The 15,983-nt window shown below is 30.4% G+C and overlaps 2 protein-coding genes across 2 annotated transcripts; one reads left to right on the top strand and one right to left on the bottom strand.

The window, feature by feature from the left end:
* Positions 1–918: 918 nt before the first annotated feature.
* Positions 919–4,019, top strand: LOC120156434 (protein OBERON 3-like). Its single transcript, XM_039167748.1, has 2 exons — positions 919–2,881; positions 3,286–4,019. The coding sequence occupies exons 1-2, from the start codon at positions 1,018–1,020 to the stop codon at positions 3,873–3,875; spliced, it is 2,454 nt and encodes an 817-aa protein (XP_039023679.1). The 5' UTR covers positions 919–1,017; the 3' UTR covers positions 3,876–4,019.
* Positions 4,020–8,012: 3,993 nt separating this feature from the next.
* LOC120156406 (probable transmembrane ascorbate ferrireductase 3) lies at positions 8,013–9,266 on the bottom strand. Its single transcript, XM_039167717.1, has 4 exons — positions 8,990–9,266; positions 8,847–8,895; positions 8,411–8,610; positions 8,013–8,333 (listed from the first exon to the last, which is right to left on the bottom strand). Exons 1-4 carry the CDS (start codon positions 9,161–9,163, stop codon positions 8,076–8,078), a joined length of 681 nt encoding a protein of 226 aa, XP_039023648.1. The 5' UTR covers positions 9,164–9,266; the 3' UTR covers positions 8,013–8,075.
* Between the last annotated feature and the right edge of the window lie 6,717 nt (positions 9,267–15,983).

Below are 15,983 nucleotides of genomic sequence, written 5' to 3' on the forward strand. Positions count from 1 at the left end.
CAAGGTATTTAATCGATTCATTGTGTATGCAGAAAATTTCTGCTAGGAGACTCACTTACAAAAGCTAGGTGTACGATACAGTCGATACGAATTAGTCAAGACGAACCCTTGGAATCGCAAGAAAACAACAACAAAAAATCTATTAAGAGTTGTTAGCACTAAAGAAAAATATTGTTATATTTGAAGCTCCTGAATTTGAGCAATTATAGTTATAAATAGTGGCGTATCAAAAAATTTTAAAAATAGAGTCTAAAATTTTAATATTATTTTTTTTAAAAATGATGAGAATACAAAATTTTTTCTTTTTATTAAATTAAATTTAACTACTTTTTAAAACAACGGAGACACACTTGATTCTATAAGGACTTAGTGCATCCTCTTTGTTTATAAAATATATACGTTAAACACAAATTAAAAAAAATATCTAAACCGAATTTTGATATTATAAAGACAATAAACTAACTCAAGAAAGCATAATTCCAAAAAACCTGTTAAATGGTGATTTTGACTCTTATTTATTTTGTAAGTTTTATTTTAAGATAAAAATGTCCTTATTGTTTAATTAAATAAATACTTTGGCTCTTATTTTGTTATTTTTTTATTTTTAAAATATGTTCAACATTTCATTTTAAAGTGGAAAGTCTTTATTTCAAAACATTAATAATTTATTAATTAAAAATTATTATTTATAGAAAAAATTTTGTCTCAAAATAAAATATTATGAATCAAAATACTAAAAAAGTATTAAAATAAAATAAATGTTATGGATTAATTTTTACAGCAAGCCTAAGAAACCATTCTATTGTCAATGGTGTGAACACTTTGAAGTTTCCAGGCATTGTTGCAGAGTCTTATGGCGTGCTACCGTGCTTGATCAAAAGCCAAAAATAAAGCATACCTCATATTCTTTTTCAAAAATCTTCATCTCTCTCTGCTCTATCACCTCCTTTCTTTCTGGTAAGTTAACTTCCTCTTCCTTTTGGCTTTATTGTTTCCGTTTTTGCTTGTGATAAGACCATGTTTGGAGAGAAAGATCTCTCAAGTAATCATCCTTGTGTGAGAGATGAAAGCTCTCAAAGCAAGCTTTCACGTTTGTTTCAAAACAAGGAGAGTCCAGTTGAAAAGACGAGTTTTTCACAAAAGGGTATTGATTTTCTCGGAGAATCAAAGGTGGGTCTTGATGGAGGTTACTCTTTACCAAGATCTTCCCAAGAACTCACCCTTAGCTACCTTTGTGAGAACTCTAAACTGGGTTTTGTTTCCGAGAAAGAGTTGGCCGGAAAAACTTACAAAGGGAAAGAAGTTGTTGATTCCGATAATTCAAATCAAGATGAGAAATGGGTCGAAAGGGATTTCTTGAATTTGAGTGAAAGTAAAGGGATTTCTTCCAAAAGAGATGTGGAGGAAGATTTTCATGAAAGAGAGAATTTTAATAGCGAGAAAAGGCCAAAGCTCGAGACTTTGAATCTTTCTCTAGCTTTACCTGATGTCTCTCTCTCTTTAACTACTTCAAATGCTTTGCAAAATGGCGATCCTTCGACACAACATCGGTCAAGGCCTAGTAGGAGTGTTCAGTCTTTGGCACCGTCGACCACCAATAATACGCAGACCACTTGTTCGAATGATTTCACTGCTGCTTCATTGTCATATTCTTATTCTGTGCCGTTTTCGCATAATCCTAGCTGCTCGTTAACTCGGAATTCGACCGAGAATTATGAATATTCTGTTGGGAAAGATGATCAAATTTGGTGTGGTGGTGAGGGTACTAATGGATCGGTTCATAGTCGGTTTAGGCCAATTGGTGATGGAGTTGCTTTGGCTGGTGCTGGTGTTAGTGGGGGTTTTTCCATTATGCAGGCTAACCGTCATGTGAATAAGGATTCGTGCAATAGTCTTCATAGGACTACTAGTTCAGATAATCATTCCTTTTTCCCATCGGAATTGCTCGCTAAGCCGGGTGTAGATAATCATTCAGGTGATTCTAGGAAGAGGGATTCAGAGAATTGGAGAGTTTTGGACAGTATGGATGGAGGGAGATCCAGGAAGATTTCTAGACCAGAAAGAATTCTTCTCGAAATCGTCTCCGAGTCGATACCTTCCATGGTTCAAATGTTGAAGGAGCTACCTGATGAAACACTTGAATTGACCAAAGAATACTTGAGGAATCTTATATCAACCCCAGAGAGGAAGGAAGACTTAGTGGTACTTCAAAGCCGGCTTGAGAGGAGATCTGATCTTATCAAGGAGACACTCTCAAAGTGCTGCAAGGGTCAACTAGAAATCTTAGTTGCAGTGAAAATGGGGCTTAAAAGCTTCTTGTCCGGCAAAGTAGGACTTCCCATGACCGAGCTGGTGGAGATATTCTTGTTTACCAGATGTAGGAATCTGAATTGCAAGAGTGTACTGCCTGTTGATGATTGTGATTGCAAGATATGCTCTGGAAATAAAGGGTTTTGCAGTTCTTGTATGTGTCCTGTCTGCTTGACTTTCGATTGTGCTAGCAATACTTGCAGTTGGGTCGGTTGCGATGTTTGTTCCCATTGGTGCCATGTTGCCTGCGGTATTCAGAGGAACCTTATAAAACCAGGTCCTAGCATAAAGGGACCATCCGGGACTACTGAAATGCAATTTCATTGCATGGGGTGCGGCCATGCTTCAGAAATGTTCGGTTTCGTTAAGGATGTCTTTCTATACTGTGCTAAGGACTGGGGTCATGAAACACTGATAAAGGAGCTAGATTGCGTTCGGAAGATTTTCAGGGGCAGTGATGATTCAAAGGGCAAGGAGCTGCGCATCAAAGCTGATGACCTGTGCAACTGGCTCCGGAACGAAGCGATGTCTACTTCAGACGCTTGCAGCATCATTCTTCAGTTCTTCAACCGTATGTATCATTTGCCCTGTCTATATGTTCTCTGCAAACATCTTGTAGTTATAAGCACATCATGCGAATTTCTCGAATTCCTGATAACTTGTCAAATCTTATAGTTAAGTGATTTTGATGATCGAGTGAACTTATTAGCAAAACAAAGTCCCTATGCTTGAAATGTGATATGCTTTGATTAGGAACATCCCTGATAACTAGTCTTGATTATAGTTTGCTGGTTGATTTGAACTTATTCTTTCTCGAAACATCTATCCTAGGAGACATGCGTTTCATACTTTACCATTACCGAGTTAGTTATATTGCTGATAATTTGAGTTATTTATTTTCATGCATCTTTCGATTAATGGTATTCAAGTCTCAACTATTCTTCTTCAATTTCCTTTTCGGTCTGCACAAAACAGACATTGATGGTTTATCAGACTTCCCTCCTACCTCTGGTGCATGTTCGAAAGAGTTAACAGCAACTCAAGTTGATCTTCGAAAAGACGAATCATCTGTGACACCGGGTGCTTCTTGTCCGCAGAAGCTCGTGTTTTACAGCACGAGCTCTTCAAGTGGGCACGATTTACTTCAGAACGACCTCCGTCAGAAAGGTCTCAAACCTTCTCACATGAATGACCTAATGAGTGAAGATGAATACCGGTTCGGAAGGTCATCAAACACTGAGGGATTCGACAGCATAGAAGGCATGGTAAGGATCAAGGAAGCAGAAGCGATATTGTTCCAAAGCAAGGCAGACGAAGCACGGAGAGAAGTCGAGAGTTACATGAGTATGATCCGAACAAAGTCTGCAAAGTTGGAAGAAGAATACACCGAGAAGCTATCAAAACTTTGCTTGCAAGAAACCGAGGAAAGAAGGAGGAACAAAATGGAAGAACTAAAAGTTTTGGAACATTCACACTGTGATTACTACAAAATGAAACTGAGAATGCAAGCAGAGATTGCCAGTTTGTTGGAGAGAATGGAAGCTACCAAGCAACAATGGGCTTAACCTTTTTTTATTTCTTTAAACTTTCTTCTAATTTATTGCTTAACAGTTACTTAAATCTAGAACTTGTGTAGCTTGTTTAAGCTTTTTTTTAACCTTATGGATTCTGCTTTGTTCCCCCAACGAGAAATGAATGATTGTAAACCATATTGCATTTCGTAATGGATATCCATTGATGAGAGTTGAAAGGATATCAAAATTTTATGCTTGTTGCTGTCATCATATAGAATAATATTTACATGTTCGGATAATTATCATCAGAATCAATAGTTATAAAGTATGATCGAACTGATAATTAGAATATATAATATCTACGGTCGATTCGTGTATATATATATATATATATACATATATTAAAATATTTAGAGATATTGGCTTTTCCCAAGCACCAAGAGGGAAAGAAGGAATGGTGATTGGTTGGCGAGAAAATGTTTTGATGGATGGAATGAAGAATAAAGGGATAGGTGGGAGGTAAAAATGCGGCATCAACGGGTGACGCCCACAAATTAAGAAGCTTGGGACCATTGAAATTTTGAATTGTAAATGGAAAAAGACAACACACCATTTGTTTGTAGCTTGTGAATCTGGTTTTCTTGTCTGCAGTTTCACTTTGAAATTTGAGCTCACTTGTGGAGCCACCCCATGAACACCTGTGATTCATGATGATGTATTGATGTTCAACAACAAATCCCGCAAGCAAATAATATCTTTAACTATGATACTTACTCCGTCCCATTAAAGTTATTCCATTTGATCAAATACGAGGTAAATATGGTAGCCGATTACATGGTTAGGCTGACGACTATGTCATCCGGAACTTTACAAGTTTTCGAGCATCCATCTGCAACACTTCTCCTGCTCTCACTCCATGATTCTGACGGTTCTCCTTATGTGGGCTTAAATACGTAAATTAGCTCCGACCTCGTTACTATATTAAAAAATATATATGATATAACATAAATAATATCACGTCAACATTTAAATGTACGTAAATTATTTTTAATCAATATTTTCATTAAAAAGTTAATTAGACTCTTTATAAAAAGGTTAAGAATCAAATTTATTAGAAAAAATTAAATTGATGAAATATATAAATGATAACTAAATTTGTTTCTATGCCTAAATAATTTCAGTGTAAACACAAAATAAAAAAAGACAAACTTAAAGAATGTATTATTTGATATAACAACCAGCTAAGGACAAAACCTACCCTAAAAGAAACCCAAACTAATTATAATATATCATAATTGGAGTCCTTAAGTCGGCCTATAACTAATCCAAAAACTTTTTAACGCGTAATTTTGATTTAAACTTTTATCATTGTTATTTTGGTTTAGAGATATTTATGGTTTGTTTGGTTATAGAAAATATATTATTTTCATTTTTTTAGAAAAAAAATAAGGAAATGTATTTAGTTGTAAAATAGAAAATAATTTCTGAAAATAAAAATAAGTGAAAATATGCAAATCTAAAAAATATTTTTAACATTTTCAATAAAATTATTTTGGAAAATAGAAAATAAATCATAAATTTTTATAAAAAATCAATTAGATCCTGAAACTTAGCTAAAAATCAATTAAATACATCTACCACATCATCATTCATAGTGTATTATCACATCAAGTCATCAACATTGTAGATTGATAACGGTCAACGTTTAATTTCGTTGGTAAAAGGATTATATTGATTCTTTTCTCAATTTAAAAATTACATTGAGTGTAAAAAAGTTCAAGAGTTATATTAATTTTTTTTAAAAAGTTTGAGGGCCTCAAATACCACTAAACATATTTTTATTTTAGTGACACTTTTGTGTGCTTTTGCTTGCTACAACATTTTTTTTAAAATATTTTTAAAATTTGATTGATATCTAATATGCATTAACATTATATTCTTATTATAAACTAAAATAATTTTTGTGTTATGAAATTTTTTATCAACTTTATTGTTTTATATTTTCATAATTCACATGTTAAATTTATAAAATGAATTGTTTTTAATAATTTTATTTTAATTTAATAATCTAATATTTATTTATTAATATCTATTTCAAAAAAGTTAGATACAAAATATATTTTCACTATTTGTATTTCTGAATTTAAGTTTTCATTTATATTAACCAAACATGTTTTCTAATTTTTAAAAAACTGAAAAATAAAGACATGAAATATTTTCTAAAACCAAATGACCCTTAATCTTTTTTATGCAAATAAAATCAGGGTCGGTCTTGACTATTTCCTGACCCGGGGCGAAATTAAAAAAATGGGCCACTAATTCTAGTGAAGTTAAAAAATTATGTAATATAAAACTTTTATTAGATTTTATTATTAAATTAAACAAATAACAATTCATTACAATATAAAAAATGGCAAAAGTATATTTAAGCATGCAAATACTTATAAAAAAACATTGCCTTCAAATAATTTCTTGATGTAAAATCATTGATGATAGTGTCAACATCATTGCTTTTCAACATATTTTTCTCAATACATAACATAGCATTTGGAAATAAAAGAACGGTCTTATCTATAATTTGAAAATATAAAAAAATCAAAAGAAATAATTTGGAAACATGATTTTACCTAGAATTTTAAGAACAATTTTTAATATGATTCAAACGCCACAATTGATGATAAATAATTGTGACTTTGTGTTTGTGAGAAATATTAAAAATTAAAAAGTGAGAGTAGTAATTTTTAGAGGAATTGTGAAATATGGAAGAGAAAAGAAGCATACTAACTATATTTAATTTTTTTCTCCCATTGAGTTTTGAAGAGAAAAAAATAACATTAAATAAAATTTTCATTGACATGGAAAATCGGAAAAAAGATTTGATGCATTGATGGTGAGAATTTGGGAAGACCAAAATTAAAGAGGTTCAATTTGATTTTTCTTTTTAATTATGAAAAAGAAATATTGAATTAGAGTTCTATGGGAGGTGGAATAATTTATTAACATTAATATAAAAATTATATAAATACAATTAATACCGTAATAAACTTATGGGCTCTATTATTTTATTTTACAATTTTTTTTAAATTTCTTACCAAAAATAAAAAATATTATACTAACAATATTTTTTTATTTATGGGCCTTGAGCGGGTACTCATTTTGCCCTGGCCTAGGACCGACCCTAAGTAGAAGCAACTAGTTTTATTGAAAAAGAAAAATCTAAAATTACAATGATAATTTACATTTATAAGTGTAAACTAAACCCATAATTAGAACATTTCCTATAATCATTGACATGAAACTAGTCACTTAAGATCATATAAGGATCATACAAGAAAAATGTTAAAAACACATCCAAACAAACTCGAACAAAATAAAGATATGAATAGATCTGATTGCATCGGCAAACAAACTACAACATGGGATCAATAGACTGAAAGACCACTGAAAATCGCGAATCATTGTCGAGCATCGTGAGAAAACTATCACTGAACACAAATTGCATATCCAAATTCATCCGATGGTCTAAAGCAGAGCAAATTAGCATAATAACAAATAAAGAGCCATATTGATCAATCGATGCGATGTTAAATCCAATCCTGAAAAAATTAAACGAAAAAGATCAAACTATCTATAGAGAAAACTGAAAACGTGCCAAACGACAGAGAAAAATGTATCGAAAAGGCAAAATTATTAGAAATTTAAAAACAAAATAAAAATATGATATAAGAAAATAGATAAAATAGAATGAATATCGACAGTCGGCGACCAACACTAAGGTTAGTGTCATTGCCGACCAACAAAACTAAAGACAAAAGGTCAAGTGGATTATATCAATTTAATTTTTTGATCGATAAAAGTAATTATTAATTATTATTATGCTAATATTTACTATATTTATATGATAATCTATGATGTTGATATGAAGTTAATGATTTAAGTGCATATAAATAAAGGTGTTTTTTAAAATCTCTATAATATAACTAATTTTATAATTTAATGAGTACTGAATAAATAGTTTTGATGATTGAATAATTAATAGTGCGAGTTCGAGAGCTATTGATAAGTTGTGGTGAGCGAATGAAGCATGAATCTTGTATATTATTCAAGGTAGCAAGTAACAACCATTTTGGTTTGATTAATTATAGAATATGAATTACAACATCAACCCAATGTAAAATTCATAAAATAGAAATTAATAATCACACAATCCAATATATATATATATATATAATTAATTAATTAAAACAATGATCAAACATAACGTGCTAGAGCAACACTGAGATCAACAAATATGCCGAACAACAGGATGCACAGTCCCAAGAAATTGACCAAACGAGCTTCACGGTTACTTTGCAGTTGCAGGAACGTAGCTTTTTCCATCAACCCTGTCAGCGCCGCCACTATCGACATATATAGCAACGTCCGGCCACCGCAAATGTGCCACGGAAGTAGGCTGTGCCTTGTCACCTCCGGTTGAGGAGCCATAAACGAAATCAACCCTGCCAACCACTGCAGCACCAACACAAAGATCATATAATAACAATAATAATTAACCAAAGTTTGGGAAATTTCAGTAGCTAATTCACCTGTACTGCAAACAAAGAAATAGTAGCGATTCCGATCCATGAATGCAAACTGTATACATCTTCGACGTTGGACATGTCATGGAACTTGAACACAGCACAGAGTCCGACCACACCCAGCACAAATGCCCCAAGCTGAAACATCATATGGACCACCTTCTGGACCGTGTGTGTCGCATTTACTGTCTTGTACACCATCATCGCTGCACAGAGATAGATTCAAAATTTTAGGTTAGAAATGATGAAAATAGATTATCAATAGAAAATATTAAAATATATATATTTAAAATATATAATAATTTAAAATTTTATAAGGGAGACTGCCCGGTCCGCCTCTCCATCTATCCCTTTCGCTGCATGTTTTCAACAATGCGTTTCGTATTTCCACTCCAACTATTTAACGAAAATTTAACTGGTTTTCATCGGTTTACCAAATTACCTTCGCCGGAGAGGAATATGAATCCACAGAACATAAGAAATGGATGAACCTACATAAGAAACAACATTAAAAATAAGCTTAAAACTTTAAAATTCATTTCACAATCAACATATAAAGATAATTGATTTTGTTTTTTTACTTGCATTGAAAACACGATAACCATTGTATGAATCGTACTCAATTCCTTCGCGATAATGCAGCAACCAAACCAGCATGAGGATGAAAGCTAAAACCCCGAAGACGTGAGCAAATATCGTTAGCCGAGAGGCTGAACGTCGATAATTATGGGTGACGGTTACTTGGTGGGCGGAATGCATGGTGATTGAAAAACACGGCGAGTCAGGTTGATGATTTCATGAAAGAACAAAGGATGAGGGCTTAAATATATAATGATTACATTGATTCTGATACACTGGCATGGTTTCTTAGGGAAAACTTTTTTTTCCTTACAAAAAGAAGGAACCTGCAACTTTTGGGTTGCTTATTGTAGGGTTTTGGCACTTTCGACGTGGGAAAACTTTGAGATTTGGCAAAGCACAATCCGGACTAATATTACTATACATATACCCACGGTTACTAGAAGTGTCACTAATTCTTTTGCAGAGATTAACATAACGCTGAATAAAAGGCTGATTTAATGTATATTTCAATAAAATTTATAAACTATAATAATTATCTAAATATATTACAATTATATCTTTGGTATAATCACCTACATCTGACTAATATGAATTTGGTACTATAACAGTGAGTACGGCCCTCTCAACCCAATTTGCAAACGTTAAGATTTGAATATTTGATCTTACTTAAGAAATCTAATATCACATCTCACTATATCAATCGATTCTGAGTAAATACATTATAACGGTATAATTATATGCAATTTCAATTACAAAATGAATTTCCAAACGGATTGATAAAGCAGTTTTCATAATCTAAAGCTAATTGATTTTATTTGCAAAAGATAATAATTTTATTAGAATGTGGAGTTGGGCAAGCTGTGATAAGGACGATTGAAATAGTCACTAATTACTATATGAACAATTTCAGACATAGGCCTCACACAAAGCCCACACCTGCCCGGCCTACTAAATGACAAAAAAGAAAATATTTCCCATACTAAATTTCATTTATTTATCCCTACATAATTCACCTCCATCCCCAAATATTAAAAATCCACGTAATTTTATTTTCAAATTTATATTAGTAATTTCCATGTTTATTTCCCACTTCAAGTATCGATCCTTTAACCTATTTCTTTCCCTTGCATAAGGATACATAAAATAGTGATGACGCAAGATTTACTCTATATATAAATACGTTGTAATAATCAAACGACTTCAGTAATTAAAGAATTATTGTTATTGTTTGAGATTTTAAGTTCGAGTACCATGTATATAGGGGTATAAACATCAATGTCAAATAATTAAGAGTTTTTAAATAGATACTACCTTATATTTACCCAACATACTCAAAAGAAATAAAAAACATTAATTTATATAACGTGTAGCGACACCTTATTTACTATACTAATTTAAATTGATCTATTACGATTTTGGTTAATAAAAGAATTAGATTGACAAGTCCACTGTTTTACTTTTTTTAAAGAACCATATTAATTCAACATGAAAGATTTTGATTATGAATTTGAAAATTTAATGATTCTATAGAGAAATAAATATAAATTATAAATGGGATTAATGTTTAATATATTAATTTGTGTAAATTTTAAACTCTATTAACGAAGTTTAAATATTGTCAAGTAATGATGCATACCTATCAAACCCATCTAGCAACTTCATTCCATTAATTAATGATGGAGAATGATTAGTGCTATCCATTTAGCAACTTCATTCCACTAGTTAATGATGCAAACCTAACCAACACGTCTACATAATCGTCGATTTTTTTATTTATCAATTAGCTAATTTAAATAAAGTACTACATAAGGTCATAATAGAATCATCCTTCTAATTTAACTTATTTAATTCGCAATATTATGATTTTTTTAAGAAATATACCTCATTAAACACTCCTCTAAACCTAATAGGGGAAAAGAGCCTCATAAGATTTTTTTGAATCCTCAATTTCATCCCATTAGACAAATACATAATTAAACTCGTAGATGTCATGTGATTCATGTTGAATTCTCGACTCTTTTAGCCTCACTCTTAGATGATGTCTTATCACTGTTGTTCGTAAATATTTATTTGTTAGAATTTGATTATAATATTAACTTGAAATATTGTTTAATTGTTTATCTTTTGGTTAAACTATATAGATCATCTCTTTTGTTTTTAGTCTATCTTATTTTAATTATCGATTTTAAAAAACAACATTTGATAATTCACGTTATTAATATAGACTTTTTTCACTTGTGTTATCGATATGTCTTGTGTTAATTAGATCGTTAACTCCAGTTAGTTTGATGATGTAGCATATTAGTGAAAAATTTTAAATTTAAACTTAATCCTTAAATTTTAGATATAATACTAATTTAACCCTATAATTTAGATAAAATGTTAATTTATTTCATGATATTTAGATAAAATATTAATTTGACTATTGAATTCAATCAAAATCCTCGTTAGTCGTCCCCAGCCGCCTTCACAACCTGCAGTCCTTCGATTGTTGGAAGCTATAATTTTTAGTTCGTTCATTTTTTATCTCTTAGACATGAATCTATTATTTATTTTATCAAAAAATATCTTAAATTTTGTAAATTTAATCTACATTTTTTCAAATTTATTTAAAAATAAGTTATAATAATAAATTTATCATTATTTTTTTCAAAAAATTAAGATTTAGTTTTTATTATTTTTATTAATAATAAATAATTGAATATATATATATATATATATATATATATATATATATATATATTTCTTAGGACATTCGAGGATGCAAGACAGTGAATCTCATGTCCTCAAATTTATGACTAATTGCGCATGTTAGTTGATGTTTATTGAAAAATTATATAATATTTGTCAAGCGTGGAACCGTTAACAATAAGTATCATTAAATTAATTTATAAAACGTTAAATTATAAAGTACTAAACATATGACTGTAAATTAGTTAAAGATTTAAATGTAATTTAATTAAAATAAAATATTTATAAAACATTAGTTTTTAAGGTAAATTATACCATTGATCACTTAACTATTTTCACATTTTACTTTAATCGTCGATTTTTCAGTTTTGTCAATCGAGTCACCTAACTATTTACATCTTGTCAATCAAGTCACCTACCATTAAATATTAACAGATTACATGACATGGCAGTTAATAAAATTTATATAATTATACATTTAGTCTTCATTAATTACACATTCTATTAATTTAGTCCTATCTTTTAATTAATTCAATAAATTTAATCCTCAATCAAATGGTGACATGTGTCACTATGTGATTAGATTTTTTTTCTTAATAGTTTTATTTTATTTAATAAATTTTTCATCCAATCAAATGGTGTCACGTGTCACCAATTGAACCTTAGACGTCAGGAAATTAAGCAAATGCCCCAACCACTAGGGTGCACCATTCAAATGACAAACCTATCACAACATAATATATATAGTTAATGGCAAAAAATGACCTAATAAGAACTCCAACATAGAATAATTGAATAATACAATAATATGATATATATATACAAATATTATAATTGATTAATATGTGAATGTATTTTATTTATATTTAAAATAATTTTAATGAAAAAATAAAAAAAAATTAAATATATTATAATTGAAATATAACGAAGAGCTTCGTTGACTTATAATTTTCCTGATAGTTGAGGACTTATCGTAGTAAGCATTTTAACTTATGCATTGACTTGTTTATATCTCGGTTAGAGTAAAATTTTTATATTTTATTATTTATCCATTATATATTTGAAGAAAATTTTAGGGAAAACTTGATTTTATTGAATTAGTCTATTTTAATATAGAGTTTTTAAATAAGATTAGAATCTGATCGACGTTATAATGTTTTAAAATATAAGATAGGATACATTTCGGTTCAATAAAATGGGAATAATGAAGACAAATTATTAATTTAAAATATGTAAAATTATGCATTTCAATTATAACATATTAAATTCACTTTTATTTTAATTTTTGCATTAAATGTGATTTAAAATATAAATAAAACATAATCATTTATTAATCAATTATAATATTTGTTTATATATTTTTATATAGTCATACTAGTCAATTATTTCATGTTTGAGTCCTTATAAGGTCATTTATAACCATTAACTCTATTATAAATTATATAGATTATGTTATGTATGCTAAATAAATTTAGTGGTCTAGCTTAGTAGTTAGAATGCTCAGTTTTTCATCTTGCGTCCCAGGTTCTAACCTCACCACCAGCGATTATTGATTTAACTTATTTTTCGTTCATTAAATAAGTTTTACATCCAATCAAATGGTGTCACGTGTACCATTGGATCGAGAATTAAATTTATTCAATTAAATTAAAGTTATGACCAAATTAATAGAATGTGTAAGTAATGAGGGCTAAATGTGTAATTATACAAATTTTATTAACTGTCACTTCATTTTCTCCATTAATATTTAACGGTTGGTGGCTTGATTGACAAGATTTAAATAGTTAGGTGATTCGATTGACAAAATTAAGAATCGATGGTTAAAGTAAAAAGGGTAAATAATTAGGTGATCAATGATATAACCCTAAAAACTAATGTTTTATAAATATTGTATTTGAAATTATATTTAAATTTTTAACTAATTTATAATTATACGTTTAATACTTTATAATTTAATGATGTTTTATAAGTTATAATTTAATATTTTATAAATTAATTTAATGATGTTTCTGGTTAATTATACCCATCCACAATCGACGTGGTAGCATCATCTAATTTTATTAGTGTTACTTTCGTTATTCTAGACGCGAAATTTGGACAATATTTGTCCGATTCCTCCATATTTGTCAAGTATACTACCGTTTGTCTTTTCAATTTTTGCGTTAATTTTATTCATTTTCAATATTCTCTCCTTCACTTTCTCCTCATTTTACAATTACTCCAAATATTTGTTGCTTAATCATCATGGTGCACTCCAATAATGCCCCAAACTCTATTATCAAATACTATACAATGTCAATATTAAATTATAACGTTATTCGAATAATAATATTTTTAAAAAAGAAAAGATTACCCACACCGAAAACATTTCTAAAGATAGTTTGTTTAATCTTGGATTTTAATAAAAATCTTAGGTTGTCTTCGGGCTGAGTTTTGAAAAGCCTATGAGAGTTTAAAACTTGTTAAATTAAATAGCTTTAAATGTGTAATGGTTCAAACGGACAATATTGATGTCCTTAAACTCCTATCATCATCTTCTTCCAAGAGTCTTTATACTTTGGTGAGATTCTTCACTAACATTTGTAGTAACACTTGGCTCATTGAGATCTATTCGATCCTATGAACAACTAATGAGATGATTGACCACATGACCAAAATCGATTCCTTATCCGTTGAGACACACTATAATTTTGAGACATCTCCATACAATTTACTTAATGCATTACACAAATATCTCTATTATCTTTTTTACACGCATATAAGAGTATGATGTATCAGTTTAGATCTATTTTCATATTCAAAAAAATTCCCAAAAATAGGCAAAGAACAAGGGTTGTGCTGGGCTAGAGTATCTGACACTTGGGATATCATTTCATCGTGGGAAAACTGGTGATTTCAAGCTCACGTGCATGGAATCTAACATCAGCATCATACCCTATGCAGTAAAAAATAAATAAAAATCCTCAAGAAATGCTTATTAAATTAAATATTATAAAATCTGACATGTTATGGATAAACGTTAAGAATCGAGTGAGTTTCCTTTTTTTAATGTGTTCTTTTCGGCCGGAAGCCAAGTAGGGTTGTTTAACGGTGGGATTGAATGATGATTGCCAATTGACCCCATGATTAACGGTGTTGACGTTCGGGTGTAAATGCAAATTTGATTAGGGGACTTAGCCCTAACCCATCGCATGCATGCCCATAAATTGCGCTGTTATTATTATTATTAGCTTCCTCTTCGTCTTATCGAGTTGTGGGCAATGGAAAATTTTCAATTGGTAAAGATTTATTGTTGTTGTCAGGCAAAAGTGCAACGGCTAGTAGGTGATGACGTGGAAGGAGACAAGATGTCACGTCAGCTCAGAGAACCCTACAACTGTGTGACTAGGATCACATTAACCCATGACTATATTATTGGTGGAAACATATCTTTAAGATCCTTTTGCCTTTAAATTTTGTTAAATTAGTCCTTATTAATCTCAAAAGTGAGATTATCAATTAGACACTAACAAATTCAATCGTCAATGTTTATATATGATGTTAATTTGATCGTGAGATTAAAAGCTTCGACAATTGAGTAAAATTAATACTCCAAAGCATCCGACTTCAACTATATTACTCAAGGTCGACCCTTCAATACTCTACATCATCTGTTTGATTATCTAATCTTGACATGATTCCTCGTAGGCTCACGCGATCCGTCAAATTCAAATCTATTATTAAGTGACCATGTCTTTTCAATTTGACATTATAAAATCTTTTAATCAAAACAAAGGAAGAGGCCTTTTTGACTTCTTTTTCATTTGGATCATTTTCTTCTTATATACAAAATCAGACGACGTTAACCATCTAAACATTCATCTTTAATCATTGATTATAATTCTTTGTGTAAATCAAAAAATGAACCATCTATAATTGTTACTTCCCAAATATTATCCTCACTAATACTAAAATCATATATATATTTAATCCAATTCCTGCATCCTGCTTGAGATACATGTACTCATTACCATAACCTTTTTTCACTACTAGGATTATGGTAAACTTTCATAAATTACACGATTTTAGTTCATAAATATCAGCTTAGCACTTAATTAAGCATAATCTCGGGTGGCTTTAGTTATGAAACGGTCCGGTTCCAGATGTAAGGTTAAATGCAATAACGTTTTCTTATTGCCACACACACAAAAAGAGGGAACTTTTGGACCGTTGATTTTCATTGGAAACTACACGACGCTGCGCCGATTTTAGCCCGTTTATATTTAGCCACGTGGCAGGCCGTATTACGGGGGCCCACGCGATTCTC

This window comes from Hibiscus syriacus, unplaced genomic scaffold, assembly GCF_006381635.1.
Source record: "Hibiscus syriacus cultivar Baekdansim isolate YM2019G1 unplaced genomic scaffold, ASM638163v2 tig00111220_pilon, whole genome shotgun sequence".
NCBI lineage: Eukaryota > Viridiplantae > Streptophyta > Magnoliopsida > Malvales > Malvaceae > Hibiscus > Hibiscus syriacus.